The sequence below is a fragment of the Myodes glareolus genome, chromosome 2 (genome assembly GCF_982192425.1).
Source record: "Myodes glareolus chromosome 2, mMyoGla1.1, whole genome shotgun sequence".
NCBI lineage: Eukaryota > Metazoa > Chordata > Mammalia > Rodentia > Cricetidae > Myodes > Myodes glareolus.
In genome coordinates, this window is record NC_142027.1 from 88,768,115 (window position 1) to 88,792,598 (window position 24,484).

Here is a 24,484-nt window from a genome sequence, read left to right on the forward strand (position 1 = left end):
TGCGACAGATTGCCCTCTACATCTGGGACAAGGGCGGAGGACCTCCTCTCACTTCTGTGCCTGAGTTTTGTACAGCCATGGCTGGCTCCCACTGTGCCACCACATTCCATTCCTTCCTACCACTCTGTGTAAGTAACAGCAGCAATACTTCCTCATGGATCATATTGTGTGTCTAACATTTATACGTTGTGGACATAACATTTTCCTAGTTCACTTACTTAAAGATAAATCAGCTTTTGCTCCGGGGAAGGCTACAGCCATATGCCTGATAGGTAAGCACGGTTGCTGTTCCCATCTTCTGTATTTAGATGAGAGGTACATGGAGAGTTAGGGTCCTGGACCTGGTCCATCTGCTTACGCTTGACAGCCAGTGCTGGGGAGATGGGAGCTGACAGGGAACAAGTGGGTTATTCAAGGGCTAGCGTACTGGAAGATGGGAAGTGCTGTCTCCCAAAGAGACCTGTCTTACAGAATGCAAATGTGTAAAGAGGATTTTGTTGGTAGGAAAAGGAGGTGCAGTGGGCGATGGGCAGGGAGAGGAGGTGCAGTGGGCGATGGGTAGGGAGAGGAGGTGCAGTGGATGATGGGTAGGAAGAGGAGGTGCAGTGGATGATGGGTAGGAAGAGGAGGTGCAGTGGATGATGGGTAGGGAGAGGAGGTGCGGTGGATGATGGACAGGGAGAGGAGGTGCAGTGGATGATGGGAAGGGAGAGGAGGTGCAGTGGATGATGGGCAGGGAGAGGAGGTGCAGTGGATGATGGGCAGGGAGAGGAGGTGCAGTGGATGATGGGCAGGGAGAGGAGGTGCAGTGGATGATGGGCAGGGAGAGGAGGTGCAGTGGATGATGGGCAGGGAGAGGAGGTGCAGTGGATGATGGGCAGGGAGAGGAGGTGCAGTGGGCGATGGGCAGGACAGATATGTGTGCTGTGGAGTTGGTCTTTGTCAGGAAAGGGCTGCTACTCAAGCACCAAGAGCATCACAGAACTAACGGGTTGTATGTTTAGAAAGGGTATTTGCCGTTGGGACCTGCAAACACTACAAGTCTCCTCCATTGTCACACGTGTGTGTGTGTGTGTGTGTGTGTGTATTTGTGCGCCTACTGTGAACCTAAAGACTCTGAAACTTACTGTTAATTTCTTTTCTTGTCAGGGAAAATAGATTCAACACCCTCATACAGTGTGTGTTGTTCTCAAAAGTTATGCACACACACACACACACACACACATACACACAGACATGGACATGGATGGATGTGGACACACACGGACACCCCCCCACACACAGTGTAACAATAGAGGGGACTTGTAGTGTTTGCAGTTCCCAGTGGGCAACTATTCTTTCTAGACATCAAACCTGTTTGCTCTGTGATGCCCTTGGTGCCTTGAGTAGTAGGACAGAGCTGGGGGACATCACTGTGAACCAATCCCACCTGCAAAGTGGTGGCATCGCCATGACTGTCACTACAGGCTGAAGACAGATAAGAGGGGGTGAAGCAGAACGCATCAGATGGGGGAACACGAATCAAATAATCCCACACTAGCTCCGATTAGGGTGTACTAAGGTTTTTATTTCTTAAAAGGAAAACTCACAGATCACAATGAGGAAATAGGAACGGGATCCAACATCCAGGTGTGGCGTGAATGAGGAAGAGGGGTGAGGGAGCGGGACCGCGACTTTTTTGGTACTCAAAGTCGCTGGTCCTGCCCCTCAAAGGCCATTGACTAGAGGAGGTTCTCCATCAAGGGGGTGTTTAGTTGCTGTGATAAACTCTGATCAAAAGAAAGTTGAGGAGGAAAGGTGGATTTGGCTCACACGTCTTGATCACAGTCCATCATTGATGGTAGGGAGGGCACTCAAAGCGGGAACCTGGAGGCAGGAACCGAAGCAGAGAACATGATGAATCTCTGCCTACCAGCCTGCTCCCCATGGCCTGCTCAGCCTACTTTCTTATAGAACACAGGGCCGCCTGCCTAGGGAGGACACCACCCTCAGTGGACTGGGCCCTGCCCCATCAATCTTTAATCAAGAGAATGTCCCACGGGCCAATCTGATGGAAGCAATTCCTCAGCTGGGAACTCTCCTTCCCAGGTGACTCTAGTTGGTGTCACACGGATGAAAAGTTTAACCAATAAGTGGAGTCAGCACACCTGCCCCCAGGAAGCAGCCGAAGTCCTCAGCTGCCCTGTGCACTGTCATCAGCTTCCTCTGGGCTTGCTTCCCACCTGCGTGGTCTCCCTCCCACCAGGGGTCTGAAGCCGTTCTCTCCTTAGCGAGGACAGAGCATCCGTGGCCCAGACTTGAGAGGACAATGGTCAGCCATGACTTTGGTACGAAGTATGGCCAGACCCAGAGAAACATTTATCTCCCACTTCTGCATGAAATCATCCTCTCGTCTTCTCCCTTTGTCAAAATCTCCACCAGCTGAGAAAGCGAAAGGGGAGTAACTAGCATTCATTAGTTATCTGCCATGTGCTTAGTTAGCAGTTGTGGCGCCTGCACCACCTGGAACCGCTGTCGGGCAAGGGCCTGGGGATTAAAGAACACACAGAGACACGAGTCACTCTCGAAGCAAGAATGCCAATTTTATTGTGTTTCAGGGCAGTTTATATAGTGCTCTTCCTGACTAGTGGCCATGCCCTAGTTCTTGGATTTTTCACCTGTAAGCCCACCAAAAACCATTCCCTTGTTATCAGAAACTCATGAGGGTCTCGTGCTCAGAGCAGCTGCAAGCAAGGGAAGACAAGTTGTTTACTCGGACAGTCAAGAGGTCATAAAAAGTTCAGGGTCTGAGGGTCTACAGTCCCCAACCAGTACTGACAGCAGCTTCTGATGCTTCTCAGTCCTGCTTTCTAAATGGCCAGACAGAAGTTCAGAGAGTTTGAGGGGTGTGTTGATATGACTCGTGGTCTGCAACTGTTGAGCTGGGTTAGAGGACCAGGGCTGAGTTGGGGATACAGGTTTAGGACTGGCTCAGGGTACAGGCCCAGGGCTAAGCTGGGGTACAGATTCAGAGCTGAGCTGGGGTACAGGTCCATAACTGAGCTGGTGTACAGGACCAGGGCTGAGCTGGGGTGCAGGACCAGGGCTGAGCTGAGGTAGGGGTACAGGGCTGAGCTAGGGGTACAGGTCCATGACTGAGCTGGTGTACAGGACCAGGGCTGAGCTGGGGTACAGGACCAGGGCAGAGCTAGTGTACAGGACCAGGGCTGAGCTGGGGTGCAGGACCAGGGCTGAGCTGGGGTGCAGGACCAGGGCTGAGCTGGGGTGCAGGACCAGGGCTGAGCTGGGGTACAGGACCAGGGCAGAGCTAGTGTACAGGACCAGGGCTGAGCTGGGGTACAGGACCAGGGCTGAGCTGGGGTACAGGACCAGGGCTGAGCTGGGGTGCAGGACCAGGGCTGAGCTGGGGTACAGGACCAGGGCTGAGCTGGGATGCAGGACCAGGGCTGAGCTGGGGTACAGGACCAGGGCTGAGCTGGGGTGCAGGTTCAGGGCTCAAGGTTGATCTGGGGTACAGTTTCAGGACTGAGCTAGTGTATGGAGTCTGGGCTGAGCTGGGATGCAGACGTAGGGTTGGACTGGGAGAAAGGTTCAGGGCTGGACTCCATGTAGGTCCAGGACCAACCTGGGAAGCACTTTCTATGTTGATTGACTCCAGAGCTGTCACGGTCAGTTTCCATATATGTCCTCTCTCCTTCTAAAACTACCATAGATAGGATAGCTATGGCATGGATTAATTTGTACTAAAATGTAAGATCTACTATGAGCATGAAGTCTAGGTAATGCCGACCCACAAATGTATTTAATTTTTCTCTTTTCTTTCTCCCACCCTTTCAGGGAACACCGGTGGAGAAGGCGGCGATTTTTGTTGCAGTGAAAACATGCAAGAAATTTCATGGTGATAGAAGTATGTTGGGGCTGTTCATTTCCCTTAACTTTCAAGATCCGAAATGTCTTTCTTTGAGACAGTGCAAGCCAGGTGCAAATTCAAGATGGGAGCTTATGATAGCGGATGCCGTAGGAAAAGTGGCTGTTTAATCAGGGCTCCTCGCTGGGCCACGCCAGTCCCTGCGAGATCACTTAGAAGAGGCAATTTTGTATTGATGCGTGAGTGGTTATAGCTCTTCTAAATATTGTTGAGATCAGGACCTTAGATTGAAAGTGGGGGGAACTCAGCTGTGGCAGCCTCGGGGACGGCGTGGGGGTGATAGTCTGCTCCGTAAAGGGTCCCACTATATGCAGGCTCAGTGTCTGAACCATAGGACACTACCAGAGGGGCTTCCGAGGTAATACAATCCCAACAAGTTTATTTCTCTTGTACGCATTGGTACTTTTTAAATAACGATCCACAGGTTTGCTCATTGATTATTTATATTGGAAAATTGAAAAAAAAACTTGCCTAAGAAACAGTGGCCTGATGTATGGAAACACTGGTATGCAGATAAACATTGCTTTGTCCATTTCTGCTGTTTCATTATAGAATTTTGCTAGTTCCAGTGACCATGTTAAAGGGAGAGAGCCAAACTAAATATAATTGGCACAACCCTTCTTATTATGTTCCATTTGAATCATCCCTTTCTCATGCTGAGAAGCAAACATTCCTTTGCATGATCTAATTTTAGTGCATTTTATGAAGACTACACAGGGTATCATGTATATGTAGAAAGCTTCCCAATGCAGCCGTCATGATCATGGGATTAGAGTTTTGGGAAATTCATACATATTTTTATGCAGTGATGCAATCCATACAAGTTATATTTTAAGGGAGAAGACATTTTTAAATAAAAGAATATACTAATTGTGATTTACAGTGTGACCTATGGCGTCATCACCAGTTAAAAACTAGGAAAAGTGGTCATGTCTTTAGACAGTAGGCATGTCTTTAGACTTGCCTGAATTTGTCATGCCAAATCCCAAATCTGTTAAATATGACTGAGTAATACATTTATTTATTATACAAGGAGGCCCATGGTACTGTTAAGAATCAATAAAGGAGCTGAAATAAGACTTTTACTTATCATAAATTTAACCTAAATTTAATATCTGGAAGGGTTCTGTGAGTCAATTTTGAAAAATATCTTTGAGGGGCTGGAGTGGTTAGGACCGAATTCAGTTTTCGACACCTGCTTAGCAATTCACTACCATCTGTAATTCTAGTTCCAGAGAATCCGGCTCCCTCTTCTGGCCTCCATGGGCACTGCACACACATGATGCACAGACATACTTGTACACATACACTAAAAATAAATCTTTCAAAAAATTGAAGAAAAGGGGATAGATAAATGTGCTAGATTTTTTTAAAATTTTGTTTTGCTGGAAAAAATATTTACATTGATTTAGTTGATCTTGAAGGTGCCCTCAGAATAGTGATTTTTTTTGCAATATTGATGTTAAGAATAATGTGGCTAGTAAGAGATGACACTGTGATGTTTGCTTTAAAGCATATTTTCAGATGATAATGAAACAAAAATTAAAGATCTCACCTGTTATATTTTTCATAATCTACAGATTACGAATGTTTGTTAATTTTCAGTTACGAATTTGAATAATTTCGTTTTATTAATTCTTTAAGATTGAGATCATTTTTTCAGATGTCTATGAAATTCTTTTCTACTTGGATTTGGAGTTTAAACACTTTTTAAAATTATAAAAGTCTTAGGAGTCTTTTCTGGATCTGTGTGCCGGAGACACAAGTCCTAAGCATGAAGCTGTCGCACATGGGTTCTGTAGTGTGCTATCTTTAAACTCCATGCCATGGTTTGTGAAGACAGTTTTGTAGAGGTGTTGGTTCCCCCTTTTGCTGGCTCGAAACAAGGGCTGCCTGGCCACTGGGCTCTGCCCAGCCTCCTGTAAACGTCTAGTCCAGGACTGGAGAGGTGACTCAGGTTAAATGCATGTCCTGCTCTCCCAGAGGACCTACATCCAGTTTCCAGCACCCATGTTAGTCAGCTCACAGTCGCCTAAGACACCCAGCTCCCCGGGATTCAATACCCTTGGCACTCATGTACTCCTACCCAGTTCAGGCACACACACACACACACACACACACACACTTTAAAAATAATAAAACTAACTTCGTTAAAAAGTCTACCACCAGTTGGCTCACAGACTGACCTTGTCAGTGTCAGTGGTAGACAATGCTCTAATGGCTATGGCTCCTCCCCACCTCTGAGTGTGTTATGGCCACACCCAAATGTGATCTTTTGTTGGCAGTTCTTATGCTACGGCAATAGCTGTGATACCCTTGAGTTTGTAGAGACAGGCGATCCATATTGCACGGCCTCTTGTTACCAGAAATGTGGGGAGTCCTGCTACAGTAACCACATGTTACCAGGGCAATCAGGGTCCCCTCTTGGGGTTCTTATCTCATTAATAAAAGAATTTAAGGACAGACTTAAGCAGCTCACCGCTTAAACTTAAGCGTTTAAAAAGAAAAATTCCAAAGCAGGCAAGCTTTAAGTCTTCATGGATGTGGGAGAGAGTGAAGAGGCCATGGCATTTGAGTTGAGTGGGCATAGAGGTCAGCCACACGATGAACAAGGAGCCATGCCAGGAGGGTGCTTTAGAAGTGTGAGAAACGCAGAGTCCCAGCCAAAGCACACTTGGGCTCCCACCAGCATCTGGAGAAAGGTATTCCCTCCAGCCCCAGGTATTCTCGCCAGCCCCAGGTATTCCCTGATAATAAGACCAAGTTCAAATATCTAATGATTTTACTTGTATCCCTAACTGTTGCAAAAGAGCAAAAGCTATTGAATTTGTATGGATTCTGACAGGAATAGATAGAAAATTCTCGGAACATAGCAAAAAGTATTTTCCTTTTTTTTATTTTTTATTTTTTTGGCTCCAAGGAGTAATACGTGTTGACATCATTTGAAGCATGTGAGTAGGGAAAAGACCCCTGAGTCTTAATGTGAATCTCAATGACTTCCTCTTGTGTTAAGGGATCTTCACTGGGAGATGTGAGCTGTCAGAAGCCCTTAAGTGTTTTCTCTTTGTCAGTCTGCTTGTCTCGCGTTCCTGGAGTAGGCAGTTTTTGTTCATCACATTAGCTAGGGTGTGACATGGCCTCCTGTGGGCTCTCTCTAATTACAAAGGTTAAGTGCCATTTCCTTAGTCATTAATCTTTTTTACAGCTTTCCCTAGATCTTAAAAACAAACACCATTGCTTTCAGATTTAAAAAACAAAACAAAACAAAACAACAACAACCCCCCCCCAAAACATTTGCTGTCTTTCCTGCTGTGGTCTTGTCCAGGGGAGGCAAATGGGGGTGGCTTTATTAGACAGTGTTGTGGGTGCCACCTCTCATGAAAGAGGCTGGAGGCACAGCGACCAAACTCGCTTCCTTATGAGGTGAGGCTTGCATTAAAATGCCCCCAGATGGAAGGCCATGCCAATCAGACAAGGTGATTAAGTATGCCTTGGCTGAGGGGAGTCACGTGTTGTCTGACTCTGCGTGGCTGTGAATGGCTGAGATGTTCCAGGTGCTGTTTTTGATCAGCCAGGAGGGATGGCTTTCCAGCTTAGGGCCACTCAAGTCTGCAAAACTGAAGAACGGGCACACCTGTGTGTCCCTAACCCCCTCGGGGAAGCAAAACACCTCTAGGACTAACCTTTGCCGGGCGCTGACTTGCACCTGGAGAATGAAAGTGGCGAATTAGCAACCGTTTGCTGGTTGATAATCGTGAATTTCTTAGAATCGGAGCAGCCCTTCCCTCTTGGCTCTGTGGCACGTTCACATCTGATGGATTGAATGCTTACAAAATGTTCCAGTGTCACTTGTCACATGAGGCAATTTTGCAAGTTAATTCATAGGGGTAAAATGGATTATTCTGATGTCCCTTACAGTGAGATATGCCTTCCACTGCCTCTAGGAAGATTTATACTGTCTGGACTACTGGGATTTCTTCTTTTTTTTGAATAATAAATTTTGAATACTAAATCTTTGCCTTGTTCCAATTTAAGATAACTCCATGGCAAGCTTCCCTGATTCACTATGATTTTACTCTGTAGTGCAAAGTTTGGATGTGCAGTGTTCCCTCATCGGCTCGTGTGTTTGAACGTGTGGCCTAGCTGAACAGCGTGAGCTCCAGGCTCCGTGAGAGAGCCTGCCTCAGAAAATATAAGGCAGATAGTGACAGGTGAGGGCACCCCAAGCCCTCCTCTCGCCTCTGGGCTGACCGATGCACACACGCATGAACAAGCATACAGATAAACCTCATATACATGCATGTACATACATACATATACACAAAATACATTTCCCTTTTCTTTGATTTTATGTGTGTTAGTGCTTTGCCTGCATGGATGGATGTGGTCCTGGTGCCCAAGGAGGCAAAAAGAGGGCATCAGCTCTCCTGTAACCAGAGCCACAGACAGCTATGAGCCACCATGTAGGTGCTGAGACCTGACAGCTATGAGCCACCATGTAGGTGCTGAGACCTGACAGCTATGAGCCACCATGTAGGTGCTGAGACCTGACAGCTGTGAGCCACCATGTAGGTGCTGAGACCTGCACCCTGGTCCTCTAGAAGAACAGCCAGTACTCTTAACCACTGAGCCTCTCTCCAGCTTCCAGAAATATCTCGAAAATCCATTTATGGATGAGGTAAATGAAATAGCCTTTTGGGAGAAGAGAAGTGATTCACCATCCATCTGAGCCAAGCAGTGTATGGGACAGTGTTTTGCTGCACGGAGGTGAAATGGGATGTGCACATGAGGAGCCATCATCAGTACTTCACGCAGAGTGTCCCGTCCCATGGTCATCAGCAGACGGCACTGACGTTCCATGGCGTGCAGAGTAGACACCAAGTCTTGGGACCCTAAGGAAGCCTGGCTGCTTCTCTGTAGGGTCCTGCCGCCCTTTGAACTTTCCTTTCTCTCTGTGTCATGCCTGTGACAGCCCCCTCTCTTGTGCTTTCAGTCCCCATCGTAAAGAAGACATGGGCAGCCCAGGCCAGCCTTCTCGAGTACTACAGTGACCACGCCGAAAGCGCCATTCCTACAGTGGACCTGGGAGTCCCCAATACGGACAGAGGTGAGTCCTGGCTTCTTACTCTCCGCTTGGTGTGCAATCCCCAAGCTGTGTAAATTCTGCAAGTCAGGATAAGCGGACATCTAAGGACCGGGGCTTCTTATGTTAGTTTTTTCTCTCTGTCTCCACGGAGCACCTTTACCTGTAGATACGTACTGGCTCTCGCTGGGAACTTGTAGTGCAGACGGAAGCCCCGCCTTTCAGGTAGGCTGGGCTGCACCCTAGCACCGAGCACGTGGCAGTCACAATACAGTCGAGCAGTAGCGGTTTCCCAGCCCCACAGTTCATCGTGGCGAGAATGGGAGGTGCCAAGTTAATCTGCCATCTTCTCACACAAAGCTTGTGTCCTCCCAAATTCCGGTCTAGTTCATACTTTGACTCTCAGAGCGCCTGGCACATTCCGTAGTGCTCAGACATACAGTAAGCAGTGTTATAGGTATTAATATTTTGATTAGAAAGGGGTCGCGGCTCTACCAGGTTTTCTTCCTAGACGGGAGAGTTCACTAGTGAAAAACATTTTAGACAGAGTCTCATGTAGCCCAGGGTGGCCTTTAAAGCCACTGTGCTGGTCTTGAATTAACAATCCTCCTGTATCCACCTCCCAAGTGCTAGGATTATAGGCATTGCCTTACTTAGCGTTTCCGTTGTTGTGATAAAACACCATGGCCAAGAGCACCTGAGGGAGGAAAGGGCTTAATTCAGCTTCCATGAGAATTAGGGGAGGCTAATTTCTGGAAACGTTCCAAGTACGTATCAGTTGTATCGAGTACTGATAGCTGTGCGTATCAGGCTCTTCTACCACTTTAAAGCTAAAAATAAAGAAATAAAATGTATGCTACATATTTAGAGCGAATAATACATTGCAGTTTTCTTCTTCCCTCTTCTAGGTCACTGTGGAAAAACTTTTGCCATTTTGGAAAGGTTTTTGAATCGCAGCCATGACAAAATAGAGTGGTTAGTGATTGTGGACGATGACACATTGATCAGGTAGGAGCCTTCTCAGTGTCTTGATTTCAACTTATTATAATTAAAGCTATTATATATTTTTAAAAAGATTTATTTATCTTATTTTATGTTCGAGTGTTTTGCCTGTATCTGTATATGTGTACCACATGTGTGTAGTGCCCATGGAGTTCAGAAGAGGGCGTCAGATCCCTTGGAACTGTAGTTAGAGATGTTTGTGAATCACCGTGTGGGTGCTGGGACTCAACCCTAGTCCTCTGTAGGAGCAGCCAGTGCTTTTAACTCTGCGCTGTCGCTCTAACCCCTCCTGTGTATTTCCACACAGAGTCACAGTGTAGTCCTGCTTTCGTTTCTCTTGGTTAAGCACGTAGGAGCAGAATGGCTGATCTCTTAAAGAAATGTATCTTGTCAATGTTAAATTTCCTGAGGTCGAGGACTTTTTCTGCCCTTAGGAAATATACGGTGGGATGGTTGGGGAAGGTCTAACGTACGCACTTTCAGTGAAAAAAAAAAAGCCCATATTATGTGTGTTTGTGTGTTGGGATTTTTCTATTCTCAGAGGAGCCCGTGAATGAGACACTAGAGTAAATGGGATAATTGGCAAATCTGGGGAAAAGCTATTTGAGGCTTTCATCCTGTTTTTGTAACTTTTGTATAATTATAAAGTGCAATACCATAATAGGCCAGAATGGAGCATTCCCTGGCATTGAGAGGTTGGTGTTCTGCCGGTGAAACTCGCCTGCACTGCCAAGTTGTGCTCATCCGGCACGGGCAGTACTTGCTAGAGAGCCCGGCGTGCTGCTTGCCTCCACGTCTAGGACTCAGCCGTGCCTGAAATGGGAACAGATTGTTAAGTGCAATGCTTTCCCTGGGCCAAATCCCCATAGATGGAGCTGAAATCTCTCTGCTTCATCCACGTTCTTACTCTTTAGTGAATGCGAAGAGGTGATAATTATCAGACTCCATTTGCGCTCTCCGAGCCTTGCAGCAATATGTTGAAGATGCTCCATGGTATAAGAAAAGGAAGCCCAGAGAAATCTTAAATTACTTTAACCTTAAAATACTGAATGTCGTAGGTGGAATTGATAATTTCACAATATGTGGGAAGAAGAGAAAAACAATTCTCTCTCCCTTTTTAAATTTTTAGGATTTAAAAAATATTTTATGTCTATGAGCGCTTTGCCCCCATGTATGTTTGTGTATCACATGCATGCAGTGCCTGCCAAGGTCAGAAGAGGGCGCTGAATCCTCTGGACCTGGGGTTAAGTGGTTGGGAGTCGTCATTTGGTTGCTGGGAACCAAGTCTAGCTAGGTCTCTGAAGAGCAGCCAGTGCTCAGCTGCTGAACCACCTCTCCAGGCCTCTGTCTGTTTAAGCTCAAGAAATAACCCCTGTACTGCCCTAGAAAGTTTGGGGACTTTGGTCTTTTACAAACTGAACCCGTAGGAAATCCCAAGCATGAATCCTCCATCAGCAAACACAGTCAGCCTCTTGTACAGATTAATTTTTCAGACGGCTTTTTCACGTCAGATTCCAAATGAGGTGCTTAGGATGTGTAGCCCTCATGACGGAAAACAGAATGTGGAAGGATAGTGCTTTATACTCACTCAGAAACTGCCAACGTCAGCCAAGCCCTCGGTCCCCAGACATTCTAAACCTGCCTGTCAACCTGTGAGCTCCTGGAGCGCACACTCATGTGGAGGGCTTGCAGCTGCTTTTATCAGGAAAGTCGCGTTCCCTGCACTTTCTTTCACCATTTTCTTGTTTGTTTGTTTGTTTATGTTTTTTGGTGTCTAGAAAGGGTGATGGACCAGTCACTCTTGTATGTTTGACCTCCTCCTTGTCACCTCCATTCCCCCTAGCGAGACCTGCGTGTCTGGGACACCGGCTGCCCCTGTACTCACGTCCCAGTGTTAGGATGTCCCCCCCAGAGCCTGTGTCACCCAGCCAGGAGCCCTTGAGCTCATGGATCAGGGTCTCGGAGGCATCTTTAAGCTTAGCCCTTTTCACATTTTAACCCAAAGTTACAGGCTATTCGGAAAGTAGTTCTAAGGATCACTGGTCAGTGTTATAAGGGACAGTTAAGACTTGATGGTAGATGACCGGGAAATCTCTAAAGTAGAGGAGGCCTCTGAAAGGCGTTCCTAAATGTTATCATTGGTTTCCTTTTCTCTTCCTTGCCCTTTCCCCTCATCTTTGTCTGTCTGTCCCTCCTTCCCTAGGTCCCTCCTTCCTTTCTTCCTTTCCCTCCCTCCCTCCCTCCTTCCCTCTCTTTTCCTTTCTTTTCCTTCCTTCCTCCCTCCCTCCCTCCCTCCTTTCTTTTATTTTCTTTTCTTTTTCTTCCTCCCTTCCTCCCTCCTTTCTTTTCTTTTTCTTCCTCCCTCCCTCCCTCCCTCCCTCCCTCCCTCCCTCCCTCCCTCCCTCCCTCCCTCCCTCCCTCCCTCCCTCCCTCCCTCCCTCCCTCCTCTCTTCTCTAGCTAACCTAGAACTTGTTGTGTAGACCAGGCTGGCCTCAAACTCTCAAGAGATCTGCCTATTTCCTGCTCACAACTGTTGAGATTAAAAGCATGACCCACCCACCCAGCTCAAAATGGTCTAATGCTCAAAAGCAGGCCTTTGTCCTATCGACCTGTATGCTGGCTCTTAAAAATGACTTTTATATCTTTGTTTCCCATGGTCTGGCTTATTCACCTCACTGTGGCTGTGCTTGTGGTTTGTGGGCATCTGCACTGGCCTTCGTCAGCTGCCGTCCTCGGCACTGGGCAAAGACAGGTGGGCCCCCAAAGTATTTAAAGGATGCACACGTACACCTTAGTCCATTCCCTGGGAAGCCTTGTTGAGGGAAGGCAGCACAACCCGAGGATTTGTGGGGGAACCCGTGTAACCTTACATGCTTGCTAGCCTCTGCCTGGTAGGAAACCCCAAGCCCGCTTGCCTGGAAACTCTTTTATGCCCGTCAAGAGTTAAAACAACCTTGTCCATTTGAGAAGTGATGAGGTTTGGGTGACACTCATGTGGAAAGAGCCTGGGAGAGGAGATTTACAGCCACCTGACCACCTGCAGCAGTCATTCCTCTGCCACCCCACTGCCCCAAGGGAGGCCCCTGTCCCTGGCAGGGCTGAGCTCAGGTTGGATGGAGGGTACCTCTGACGTCTGACCTTCTCTTCTAATGGACAGTGTTCTTATTTTTTTTTGGGGGGGGTCTTTTAAAATCCATTTATTCTACACTTGAATTTTGCCTCAAAATGATTTATTCTGAAGCCACATTAGAGTTAAATAAGCCTTCTCTTTGCATTTCAGCATCTCCAGGCTCCGACATTTGCTTAGCTGCTACAACTCCAGTGACCCGGTGTTTCTGGGGGAGCGGTATGGCTACGGTCTGGGCACAGGCGGCTACAGCTACGTCACAGGAGGCGGCGGGTGAGTGAGCAGGGTGATTCTGCCGATGTGGCCATCTCTCGTCTCTCTGCAACTCTGCTAATCCCTGAAGGGTGGGGTCCAGGAACCCCTGCAGGTGTGCAAGGCCTTTAGAGGCAATGTGACATTGGCGTGTTACCTTCAAGTCTGTTCCCGATCACTTCTAATACATGCCACAACACAAATGCTATGGAATTTCCTCTTTTGAGGAGAGGATCTGATTGTGTGGCTTCAGCGAGCCTAGAAGGCCTCCATCCTCTGCCTCCAGGGGGATGATAGACTTGCAAGCCTGTGCCACTCTGCCTCGCTGGAAGTAGGTTTTATCGTGTGTTCTTTACAGGATGAAGAAAAGACTAAAACTCAATAAATGGTTTTTTTCATCCGTGGAGCCCATGGATGTGGAGAGAACCGTTGTAGATGTTAGAGTTCTCTTTTCACACAGGCAGGAATGGTCCGCAGTGCCTGAGGCCTGTTCTGACACGTGGGCCCTTTCAATGGTGGTTGCTCCTATAACAAAAATGTAAACATTACATCTGAGAAATGCGAACAGAAGGCGTAGTGAAGAGTGGCTTATCCTTCGAAGGAGTAATGTAAAATTCAGGTCAGCGTACGTGGTAGGAATCTCCCTGGAATGGATGCTCGATTCTAGACAGCTAACCAGTTTTGCCTGTCTTTTTAGATGGACAAAAAAATGCTTAGAGACTTTAATTCCAGAAAAAGTCATTAAACTTTTAAATTATCTAGTGCTTAATAAATCATACTTGATGAAAGAAGAATATAGAATCTTAGACTTAGGCAATTAAATAGTATTTGTGTAGGATTCATAGGTTTTAAATAATAGCTAAAAAAATCAATCGTTTTAAATGAAGCACCTGCCTGAACTCTATGGGGAAAGATTTTAATTTGATTTTTTATGGGTAAATCAATCAAGCAGTTAATCTTTTCTGCTATTGCCGCAGTCTTTACTATTTGGTGTTAAGGAGGACATTAGCTGGTTATCAGCCACAGGCATTCATGTGTACTATGTGCCACGCAGAATTATATAAAGTGTTGGACCAGGGCCTTTCCTTCCTGTGTTCTAATACCTGGGTTTGGAATGCTTCTGTATTAGACCATTTTACCTGCCGCTGTAACAAAAGACTTTAGCCTGAGTAACTTTTAACAAGAAGAGAGTTCTCTAGTTCACAGAGTTAGAAGTCCAGAGTGTGGCCCTGACTTCTGCTCAGCCTTGGTGGCAACCTTCTGGTGACTGGAGCCCACGCATGAGAAACTGCGCTGAGACAGGAAACGAGGGGTCGAAGGGATGACTTCTCCCTCCTGATAACCCGGGAGCCAGCGGAGAGGAAGCTTCCTGCTCCATGCTGACTTGATTTCCCCATGGCCTATGACAAGAGTGTAAAGCCTACCACTTATCAAGGTTCTTGAGGCCCCTTGTGGCTTGGCATGTGTCCTTTGGACCTTCTAGCCCGGTCTGTCTGCATTCTCATCCTAATGGATCCATGTTGAACTTGCTGCAATTTCCCACAAACACTTTGTTTCCTTTCCTCTCTGAAAGAAAGGAAAGGAAACACTTTTCCTCACTGCTCCCCACCCCAGCTTCCTACATCACCAGTTCTCCTTACAGACTTTGGTTGCTGTCATTTGCCACTGCCGTTCGCCAGCGGTACAGCCTACCTAGCCCCCGTAGTCACAGTTGGGCGCCTTTCTAGTGCATTTGCACGGTACATTCTGCAATCCATTACCATCTAATTGCCTAGTTACGCTCCCATTTCCCACTTAGGTTATGAATTATTCCTAGACAGCACCTGTGTCCTCCTTCTCATTATGGCCCCACTTCGTAGCTAAGGGACTCATTGCTTTTCAAGGTACAGAGAACAAGTAAATAAAGAAATGCATAAGTGCTGGCATTTAATTTCCCCATCGTTGACGTGACTCACGTAAAGTTCGTGGTTTTTTTTTTTTTTTTGAAGTTCCTTCATTGAGATGCAGAAGTAATCTTCGTGAGACAATCCCTTCAGTCAATCTTTGATAAAAGATACAAACAGTATTGTGTACTCTGTCCAGGGCCGCTTAGGATTTCCTAACAACTTGGCTGAAGAGTAAATGAGATCAGGGGCTGGAGAGATGGCCCTGCGGGAAAGAGCACCAGCTGCTCTGCAGAGGACCCGGGTCAGCTCCCAGCACCCACGTGATGGTTGATCTATTACTTCAGTTCTGGGCATATGATGGCCTCTTCTGGCCTCACCGGGTACACATAGATACATGCAGGCAAATACTCAAACATACACATAGAATAACAATAAAAATAACTACTGAGGCATCTCCCCAGCCCCCGCAGTGTTTAATATTTAAAAGTTGGCAGGTAGAACCCTCAAGTCTTCTTCCCTACCAAGCTGGGATTGGCCACTTCCCCTGTGAGTTGGCTAAAGTATAAAATGGTTGCTAATGGGGAACTTAGATTTTTACCTTCCCATGGAGTTGGTCTTCGAGAAGCCGACTGCAATGAAAGGCCTTATTTATCCTCATTCTACTGGAGCTGACAAAAGAAAACAAGGAAGTATTTGGGGGATGCTTTTCCCTCACACAACCCCCTTCCCCAGGGCTGGGAGGTGGGGCAGTGTAGCTAGCCAACTGTGCTGGCGTCTGAGGGGACCAGAAAGCACGTGGCCCTGGGTCTCACTGGTCGAATCTCTAAGAAAGATCTTTCCAGTTGGCAAACTTACCGTTTCGTGTGTGTGTGTGTGTGTGTGTGTGTGTGTGTGTGTGTACAGTTGACAGGAACTTTACCTCCCCGCCTTTGTTTCGTACATTTGTGTTTCCTTATAGATCAGCTGTAAAGGACTTCTGTTTTCACTGTTGTTGAGTCAGCTGGCATTTCAGCAAGACCAGGAGCACTGTCCATCCCTGGCGTTTGCACTGTCATTCCTGGTGTTTGCACTGTCGTCCCCGTTTGCACTGTCGTCCCTGGTGTTTGCACTGCTGTCCCTGGTGTTTGCACCGCTGTCCCTGGTGTTTGCACCGCTGTCCCTGGTGTTTGCACCGCCATCCCTGGCGTTTGCACTGTTCTCCATGATGTTTACACTATTGTCCCCTGATGTTTGCACTGTTGTCCCTGGTGTTTGCACTGTTGTCCCCTGATGTTTGCACTGCTGTCCCTGGTGTTTGCACTGTCTTCCCCGGTGTTCGCACCATTGTCCCTGGTGTTTGCACTGCTGTCCCCAATGTTTGCACTGTCGTCCCCAGTGTTTGCACCATCATCCTCGTGTTTGCACTGCTGTCCCCAGCATTTGCACTGTTGTCCATGATGTTTGCACCGTCATCCCTGGTGTTTGCACTGTCGTCCTGGGCATTTGCACCACTGTTCCCCAAGTTTCGCTCTGGTGTGTCACTGCATCCAGCAGACCCCGTGTGGTGGAGAATTACCATTTTTTAATCAGCATTTTCAGACTGCTCCTCCAGAGCTCTGTCCTGTCGGGTGGACCCGTGGAAGATCTTTGCAAAGGAAGCTTTCTGGGTTGTTTTATGCATTGAGCTTGTTTGATTGCCTACTGTGTGCATGCACTGGGTTGTGGGGAGATGTGTGTGGATTCTAGTTCAGCTGTGTCCCCTCTGAGGCTGTGTGATCTGAGAAGGATTTTTATTGCTCTGGGACCAGAAAGGAAGCCAGAGACCTGTTTCTCTTTTAAGAAGCATTGGTCACAGTCATCAGCCATAGAGAACTGCTACGGCCAGGGATGGGTGCCTTCACTCTGCCCACAGCTGCTGGGGATCTCTAAGCTCAGATACTCCATTTAAGGACCACCTAGGGAATGGCTCCCTAGACACTAAGAATGTGGCTGCCCCTGCTGCACAGACCAACAGGTGGAGGGGGCAGCAGCTAACTGTCTCCCCTCAGTCTTAGGTCCCCTTCTGTCAGATGAACCAGGGGCCCAGCTGTCAAGGGAAGTCCAGGAGGGTTGTATGAAAGGAGTTGGCTGCTTACGCTGCTGAGGAAAGCATAGAAAGGCCAGAACAGGGCTGGAGCTTCCCCCAGGAAGTAAGGCCTCACATCCCAGGTCGGATGGTGTCACTGTTCAAGACAGGCCACGCTCTGTTCACCCTTGCGTTACTTTTCTGTTGCTGAGACAAACACTATGACCAAAAGTGACTTGGGAAGCAAAGGGTTGATTTCATCTTATAGCTTGTAGTCCATCACAAAGGGAAGTCAAGGCAAGAGCTGGAGCCGAGATTATGGAGGAGAGCTGGCTTGTTCCCCATGGCTTTCTGGGACCGCATGCTCAGGGCTGCCATTGCTCACAGGGCTGAACCCTCTCACAGCAATTATTCATCAAGGAAATGCCCACAGACTCCCCTGCAGGCCAGTCTGATAGAGACATTTCCTCAGGTGAGGTTCTTTTTCTAGATGATTCTAGTATCTGTCAAGGTGACAAAACAAATGTCATGTTAGAAAAATGATGTCACATGGTGTTTGGTTATAGGAGATAGGCGTGCAATGGTCTGTTCGGTAGGTAAACATCTCCTAAGGTGATTTCATTTTCATGTGAAGTGTAATACCATCATTTCCGGTGTAGTCAATGGAATAACGTGCACAGTTCTCAGGCCTGCAGCCCCTCAGCAGAAGCCCTCGGTTCAGGTGAACCGCTCCACGGCTCCACTCCTAACTCCCTTTCCTGTCTGTTCCCACCAGCATGGTCTTCAGCAGGGAAGCCATCCAGAGACTTCTTGCCAGCAACTGCCGATGCTACAGCAACGACGCTCCCGACGACATGGTCCTGGGCATGTGCTTCAGCGGGCTGGGAGTTCCCGTGACACACAGCCCCCTCTTCCATCAGGTGAGGAAAAGATTCTCCTCCTGTCTCAGGGGAAGAGTCCTTCCCACTTTGAGTCTGTTTCTGTCTCCTCTCCGGTTTCGGAAATATTCTTAAGGAATAGGGTAGGTTCCATACGGGATGTTCTCTTCATATTTTACACATGCATGTGTGTTTTGCCTGTGCGTATATATGTGTATTGTGTACATGTCTGTGCCCACAGAGTTCATCAAAGGGCATCCTAGTCCATGAATCTGGAGCTAGGGGTGGTCGGGAGCTACCATGTAGGTGCTGCTTCAGAGGACTTGGGTCCTCTGAAAGAGCAGCTGGTGCTCTTAACCACTGAGCCATCTCTCTGGCCTTTCCTCCAGGGATGGCCTTACCAGATCTTGTACTTTTCATGTGCATCATAAAGAGGAGGCGACAACACCCAGAAAACCATACTGGGCCAGAGGCCTTGCAAGTAGGACTAGGAAGCACACATTCCCGCCCCTCCCCTCCCGTCTTTTCTCTCCTCTCCTGTCTTCTCTCCCTTTCCTTCCTCTCTCCTCTTCCCTCCCCTTCTCTTTTCCCTCCCCCTCTTGTCTTTTTCCCCTTCTTCTCTCCCTTTTCCCTTCCCTCCTATCTCCTCTCCTCTCCCTTCCTTCTCTCTTTCCTCCCTTCCTCTCCTCCCCCCCCCTTCTCTCCCTTTCCCTCTCTTCTCTTTGGGGAAGATTGACAGACATATTATTTTGGGAGACAAGAAATGAAAACCCATAGATGTCAGCCGAAACTGCTGACCTTGATAGGAAAAAGGGCCTGTGTCTTTATGGGCTTGAGGCCGTTGGGTAGATATGTCTGTGGATCCTCAGTTTTTACTTTAGCTTATTGAATTTTTCTGGGATTACTTTTAAACAGGTGACTGGAGTCCATTAAATTTCAAGGTGGTGTCTAAATGTATTTTCCAGATTACAGATAATCAATAAAACAATTACATTAGTCACTAAAAGGATAAGATGATGTTTATAGAGGTGATGGGTTTCATGTATTCTTGATATGAATTTCAGAGTTGGAAAAGGGAATTATTTCTATTAATCTTAGTAATATTTTAAGAACTAATGTTTTAAAAATAATACCATATATATCATTTGTAATTCATATCCATTTAATATACACATATCCTTTTTAAGAAATATGAAGCTTTCTGAAATTTGAATATGAATGCATGTATATTAAAGGGCCCGCTATATATTCAAAATAGAGCCTCTATGCTTTTTAAATTATTTAAAATTTACTATCTTAATGTACATGGGTGTTTTACCTGCATGTGTGTCTGTGCTCTACCTGTATGCAGTTCTCTCAGATACCAGAAGAGGGGACTGGATCTCCAGGAACTGGAGTTACAGGTGGTTGTGAGCCACCATGTAGGTGCTGGGAACTGAGCCCAGGCCCTCTGCAAGAGCAGCCAGTGCTCTTAACCACTGAGCCATCTCTCCGGCCCCTACCTCTGAGTCTCTCTTTCTTTTTTCTAACTCAGTAAGTAGCAAATGCTACCACAGCAATATAGAAAATTGAGCATGGTAGAATTTCACTATAGAAAAATAACTTTGAACAACGCAAAGGAAGTGGAAACATTAACAACAGAGACGAAACCCATACCTGTGTCAGGGAACGCACAGGGAAGCTAACAGCAAACCTTTGTGAAAGGAAGCTCAAGGGAACCCTGTCTCCACCCTCACTCCTGACCCTGGGGAAAGGCACATGAAGCACGGGAACCCTCGCTGCTGCCGCCCCCCCCCCAAGGCACACATGCACCCCAGCCTCCAGAGGTCTTTCCAGTGTAAGCCTGTGTCTTACGCTATCTTTACGATAACTCAGAGAGTGAATTATTCTCTGTCCCTCCCTCTCAGAGGATATGTTATGATGTTTTATGTCACAGTGTTTCACTCATGGAAAAATAATTAAAACTGTTTGTGTATAAGGAAAGCAATTTATCAAGATTAATTAGATTTTTCTATCTCAACCCCTTCTTCCTAGGATAAAATACATTAGTCAATAAAATGATGAAAGAGAAAGGGAAAGATAACATAACCCTGAAGGGAAAGTCTTTGGAAGATAATTCAGAAATGATTTCTTTAGAGTTCTGTGTTGTTCCTCCTGGTGTTTCCCTTAATCCCTGTGGCAAACCTGAGCCCCGTGTGAAGTCACAGAGTGCGTCTGTCACCTGTTCTCCCAGCTGACCCTGCTGTATCTGCAGTCTTCATCTTCTAGAGCGTGACTGGATTCGAGCAGGGCTTTTCATGTGCGGTGCTGGCACCCTGCTCTCGACACTGTACCCACGCTGAGAGGATGTGAGAGGTGTGCCACCCTCAGATCCCCACTATGCGAGAGATTGGGGGGGGGCTGGGGCATTCTCGGGGCAGCATCTATTTCTGTCAGTGTTGGAAGGGAACGCTAAGGAATGTCTAGATCACCCCTTCCAAAATCCTACCTCACTAGTGGCTATGGATCTGCAATGGCCACTGAACTCTGCACAAAATACAGATATTAAACTGGACAAGGATTTGTAAAAATAGATAATGATTTCAGGACTCTGGACAGTAAAAACAATAGATCGAGAAGCATTGATTTCCCAAAAAAAAAGCACAAACCCTGCTATATGTCATTTTGAATATGAATAATGGAGTACAAGTCCTTCCTGCCCAAAGTCACTCCCATCCTACCTGTTCCCTACCCTTTCAGCTTGGTTACAGAGAACATCATTTTTATCTGATGTACCTCGCATTTATCAGGAATAAATAAAAGCTCTGCTTCCAGAAGAGATGACGTGGCTTGGGGAAGAAGAGATGAGAACATAAAATCTATCAGCCAAAATAGTCAGTTTTGATAGAGAGTAAACAAAAATAGGCCACATCTCCACTGCTGTCCCTCAGCTCTCCTCAGAGAAGCACCTCACTGTTTTCGTAGAGGACCCGGGTTCGGTTCCCAGCCGACTCACAGTCCTTTGTAACTCCCACTGCAGGGCTCCAGTGCTGTCTTCTCACCCCTGTGGGCACCAGGCATGCATATGACGCACATACATACATGCAGACAAACACTCATAAAGGAATCTAAAAGGGTGTGTTACACATATATTTACATGTATATTACATATACAAAATTGAGACAATTTTTATATCGTAAGCTAAATAATTTACTACATAAAACAAATCGCTGTATAAATTTATAGGCAAATTAAGAACATTGGCAGAAACTGAATGCTTTGGTTGATGTCTGGTTTCCATTTGCTTTTGACTGCTGTAGCTTTTGTCCCTAACCCTGTCGTTTGAGGGCGTGTCTAGTTCTGCCTGTGTTTCATTTTCTGAGTAGCAGAGAATTTGAATGGCCATAGTAGTAAACCCTTTTGATTTTTCTTAGGTTTAGTCCTTGTTTTCGTTTGTCTTAGTACAGCTAGACCAGAATTACACTGTCTTTCCCTGCAGTGAACTCGTGTTTTCTTTGAAAAGCTGTCACCAGGATATGCTGGAGCAGGAGGCACCAGGACCTGAGAGCACCTTGCCTCAGTCTTGTATAACCCATGCCTGGCAGTTTCTCTGAAGAAACCCAGTAAATATCTTTTTTCCCTTTTTTTTTTATTTAAAAAAAAATCAAATACCACATACCGCTGACTTAAATGAATCATCAAGGAAACCTTGTGTGTTTATTACCGTGCTGGAACAGCCTCCCAGAAGGGAGGTGTGGAACGCAGGCCAGCCATAGAAGGTAGAGCAGTTGAGAAATTAAAGTAATTAAAGAAATTAAAGGCCATGGATAGGGAATTCAGGAGAAAATAGTGGAAAATGTGTCCCTTCTTACTTCAAGGGTCCCATAGTCACTATCACATGTTACAGCGAAGTAGCCGCGATATGGAACAGCATTTCTCTTGGGCCAGTTGTGGTGGCAGCCATTTTAAATTCCAGCATTCAGGAGGCGGAGGCAGGCAGATCTTTGAGTTCGAGGCCAGCCTGCCCTACCGTAGAAAGTTCCAGGCCCGTCGGGGCTGTGTAGAGACATCCTGTCTCAAAAGGCAGAACAAATGTTATTCTGAAATAATAATGTAAAGATTTCTGTGTGCCTACTGTGTATGTGGCTGCAGGAGCCTTCACAGTGTGCATGTGATGCCCAGATGCACGAATCAGTCCTTCCAACGCGTGGGCTTGAGAGACGGATCCAGGTCCTCAGGCACCTCCACTGGTCATCCTTTTAAACTGACAATAGATTTTTTTCATACAATGCATTCTGAGTACAGTCAGCTCCCAATTCCTCCCAGGTCCTCTCCGCTTCCGCACCCACACTAATCCACACCCTTTCTTTCTCTCTTTAGAAAACCAACAGGGTTCTAGAAACAAGCAAACGAATGAAAAGATAAAGTGAAAACAGACAAACCAGAACAGGACAAAACGAATAAATAGGAAAAAAAACACCCAAAGGGAAAGCACAAGAAACAGATGCACAGATGCAGATACACACGTTTGCACACACAGAAGTCTCCTAAAAACACAAAATTGAAACCATAAGCAAAAAACTTGTAAAGGAAAAAAAAAACCCAGACAAAGCATCGAGACAAAAATAAAGCAAAAAACCCAACAGCAAAACCCCTCTAAAAATAGCAATGGCTCATTTTGTCTTGACCATCTACTGCTAAGCATGGGGCTCACCCTTCAGGGTGGTTTGTGTACCCAGTGAGACTCCATTGGAAAAAAATAAGCTTTCCTTTGCTAGCAGTTGCCAGTTGGAGATACCTTCTGGGTTAGGGATGGGGGCCTGTGTCCACTCCCTCCCTCAGCAGCGGGACCCCATCTGACTTAGACTAAGCAGGTTCCTGTGTGTGAGGCCACAGCCTCTGGGAGTTCCTGTGTGCCTTAGTCCTGCTGTGTGTAGACGGCCTTTTTGTTTCTCTGGTGTCTTCCATTCCCACTGGCTCTCTCCGCCTCCTGTTCTGCAGAATTCTTTGAGCCCCGAGGGGGAGGGATTTGAGGGAGCTGTGCCATGAATGAGTGTGGATCTCTGTCCTTGTTTCCATCAGGCAGGAGGAATGAGCCCGTCAGTCTTAATCCCTGGGAAGCCATAACACTGTGCTCTTTGTGCAGGCTCGGCCAGTCGATTACCCCAAGGACTACCTCTCCCATCAGATTCCTATATCGTTCCACAAACACTGGCACATTGACCCGGTCAAGGTGTATCGCACGTGGCTGGCACCCAGCGAGGAAGACAGCGCCACACAGGAGACACAGAAGGATCCAAGAGAAGAGTTATAGAACAGAACCTGGGAGGAGCCGACAGAGAGTCACCCCATGCGCTGAGCTGTGGTCCAGCTGCTTGGGTATGCCACATGAAACAGACACTTCTCAGCCTTCGTGGAAATAGGGTATTTTTTGATGGGTGGACTTGGGGGAACCTGGGCAATTCCTTGTTTTGAGTGATGTCACTATTGTAACACAGTTATTACTGTGCCTCTTTTTTTCTGGGCTGTGACTCCACAGCTTTGTGACTGTCACGGGAAATAAATGGTACCCGAAGTCGTTTTCTGTTCTCTTCGTTGTCACGGGGATTCTAATACGAGAATGTGACCGACTGTCATGCTATGTAAACATTGAGTCTTTTGATATGGATAGTGCTAGTGGGATGAACCTTTAAGCCAGCAGTTCTCAACCTGTGGGTTGTGACCCCTTTGGGGGTAAAATGACCCCTTCACAGGGGTCACCTAAGACCATCAGAAAAAACACAGATATTTACATTACAATTCAAAATACTAGCAAAATTCCAGTTATAATGTAGCAACGAAAATAATTTTATGGTTGAGGGGGGATCACCACAGTAGAGGAACGATATTAAAGGGTCGCAGCATTAGGAAGATTGAGAACCACTGCTTTAAAGGGTCCTATTGATGGAGATTAGTTCCCGGGAACTCAGTAGGAATGACGTACTGAGGCTGATTCATAAAATGTAAAAGTCATTGTGAAATCCCCTCGCTCGTACAATCATGGTTACTGTATGTTACCTCCTCTGCTGGTTACACCCCAGAAATAGAGACTCGAGAATAGCTACTGACGGTCTCCCGGAAGTCCTCTGCTGTAGTGAGTGTAGAGCATCGCCAGAGTTCAGATGCCGGGCCCACAGTCTCTTCTGTGTCAGCAAACCCTGGGAGTCCGAAGATCCCGCAAGAGTCCCAGGATCCCATGGGAGTCCGAAGATCCCGTGGGAGTCCGAGGATGTGAGCTGCACCCAGAGCTGTAGTAATGCATGT

At 46.8% G+C, this 24,484-nt stretch overlaps 1 protein-coding gene across 2 annotated transcripts in view; it reads left to right on the forward strand.

The window, feature by feature from the left end:
* Positions 1–23,756, forward strand: part of B3glct (beta 3-glucosyltransferase) — an 84,728-nt gene extending 60,972 nt beyond the window's left edge. For both annotated transcript variants that reach the window (XM_085685236.2, XM_048419062.3), the window contains exons 9-15: positions 9–128; positions 3,838–3,907; positions 8,922–9,035; positions 9,920–10,019; positions 13,295–13,414; positions 18,099–18,243; positions 23,328–23,756. In XM_085685236.2, coding sequence (XP_085541362.2) covers positions 9–128; positions 3,838–3,907; positions 8,922–9,035; positions 9,920–10,019; positions 13,295–13,414; positions 18,099–18,243; positions 23,328–23,495 — 837 coding nt within the window. In that variant the 3' untranslated portion in view covers positions 23,496–23,756. The remainder of the gene's footprint in view (positions 1–8; positions 129–3,837; positions 3,908–8,921; positions 9,036–9,919; positions 10,020–13,294; positions 13,415–18,098; positions 18,244–23,327) is intronic.
* Positions 23,757–24,484: the final 728 nt, after the last annotated feature.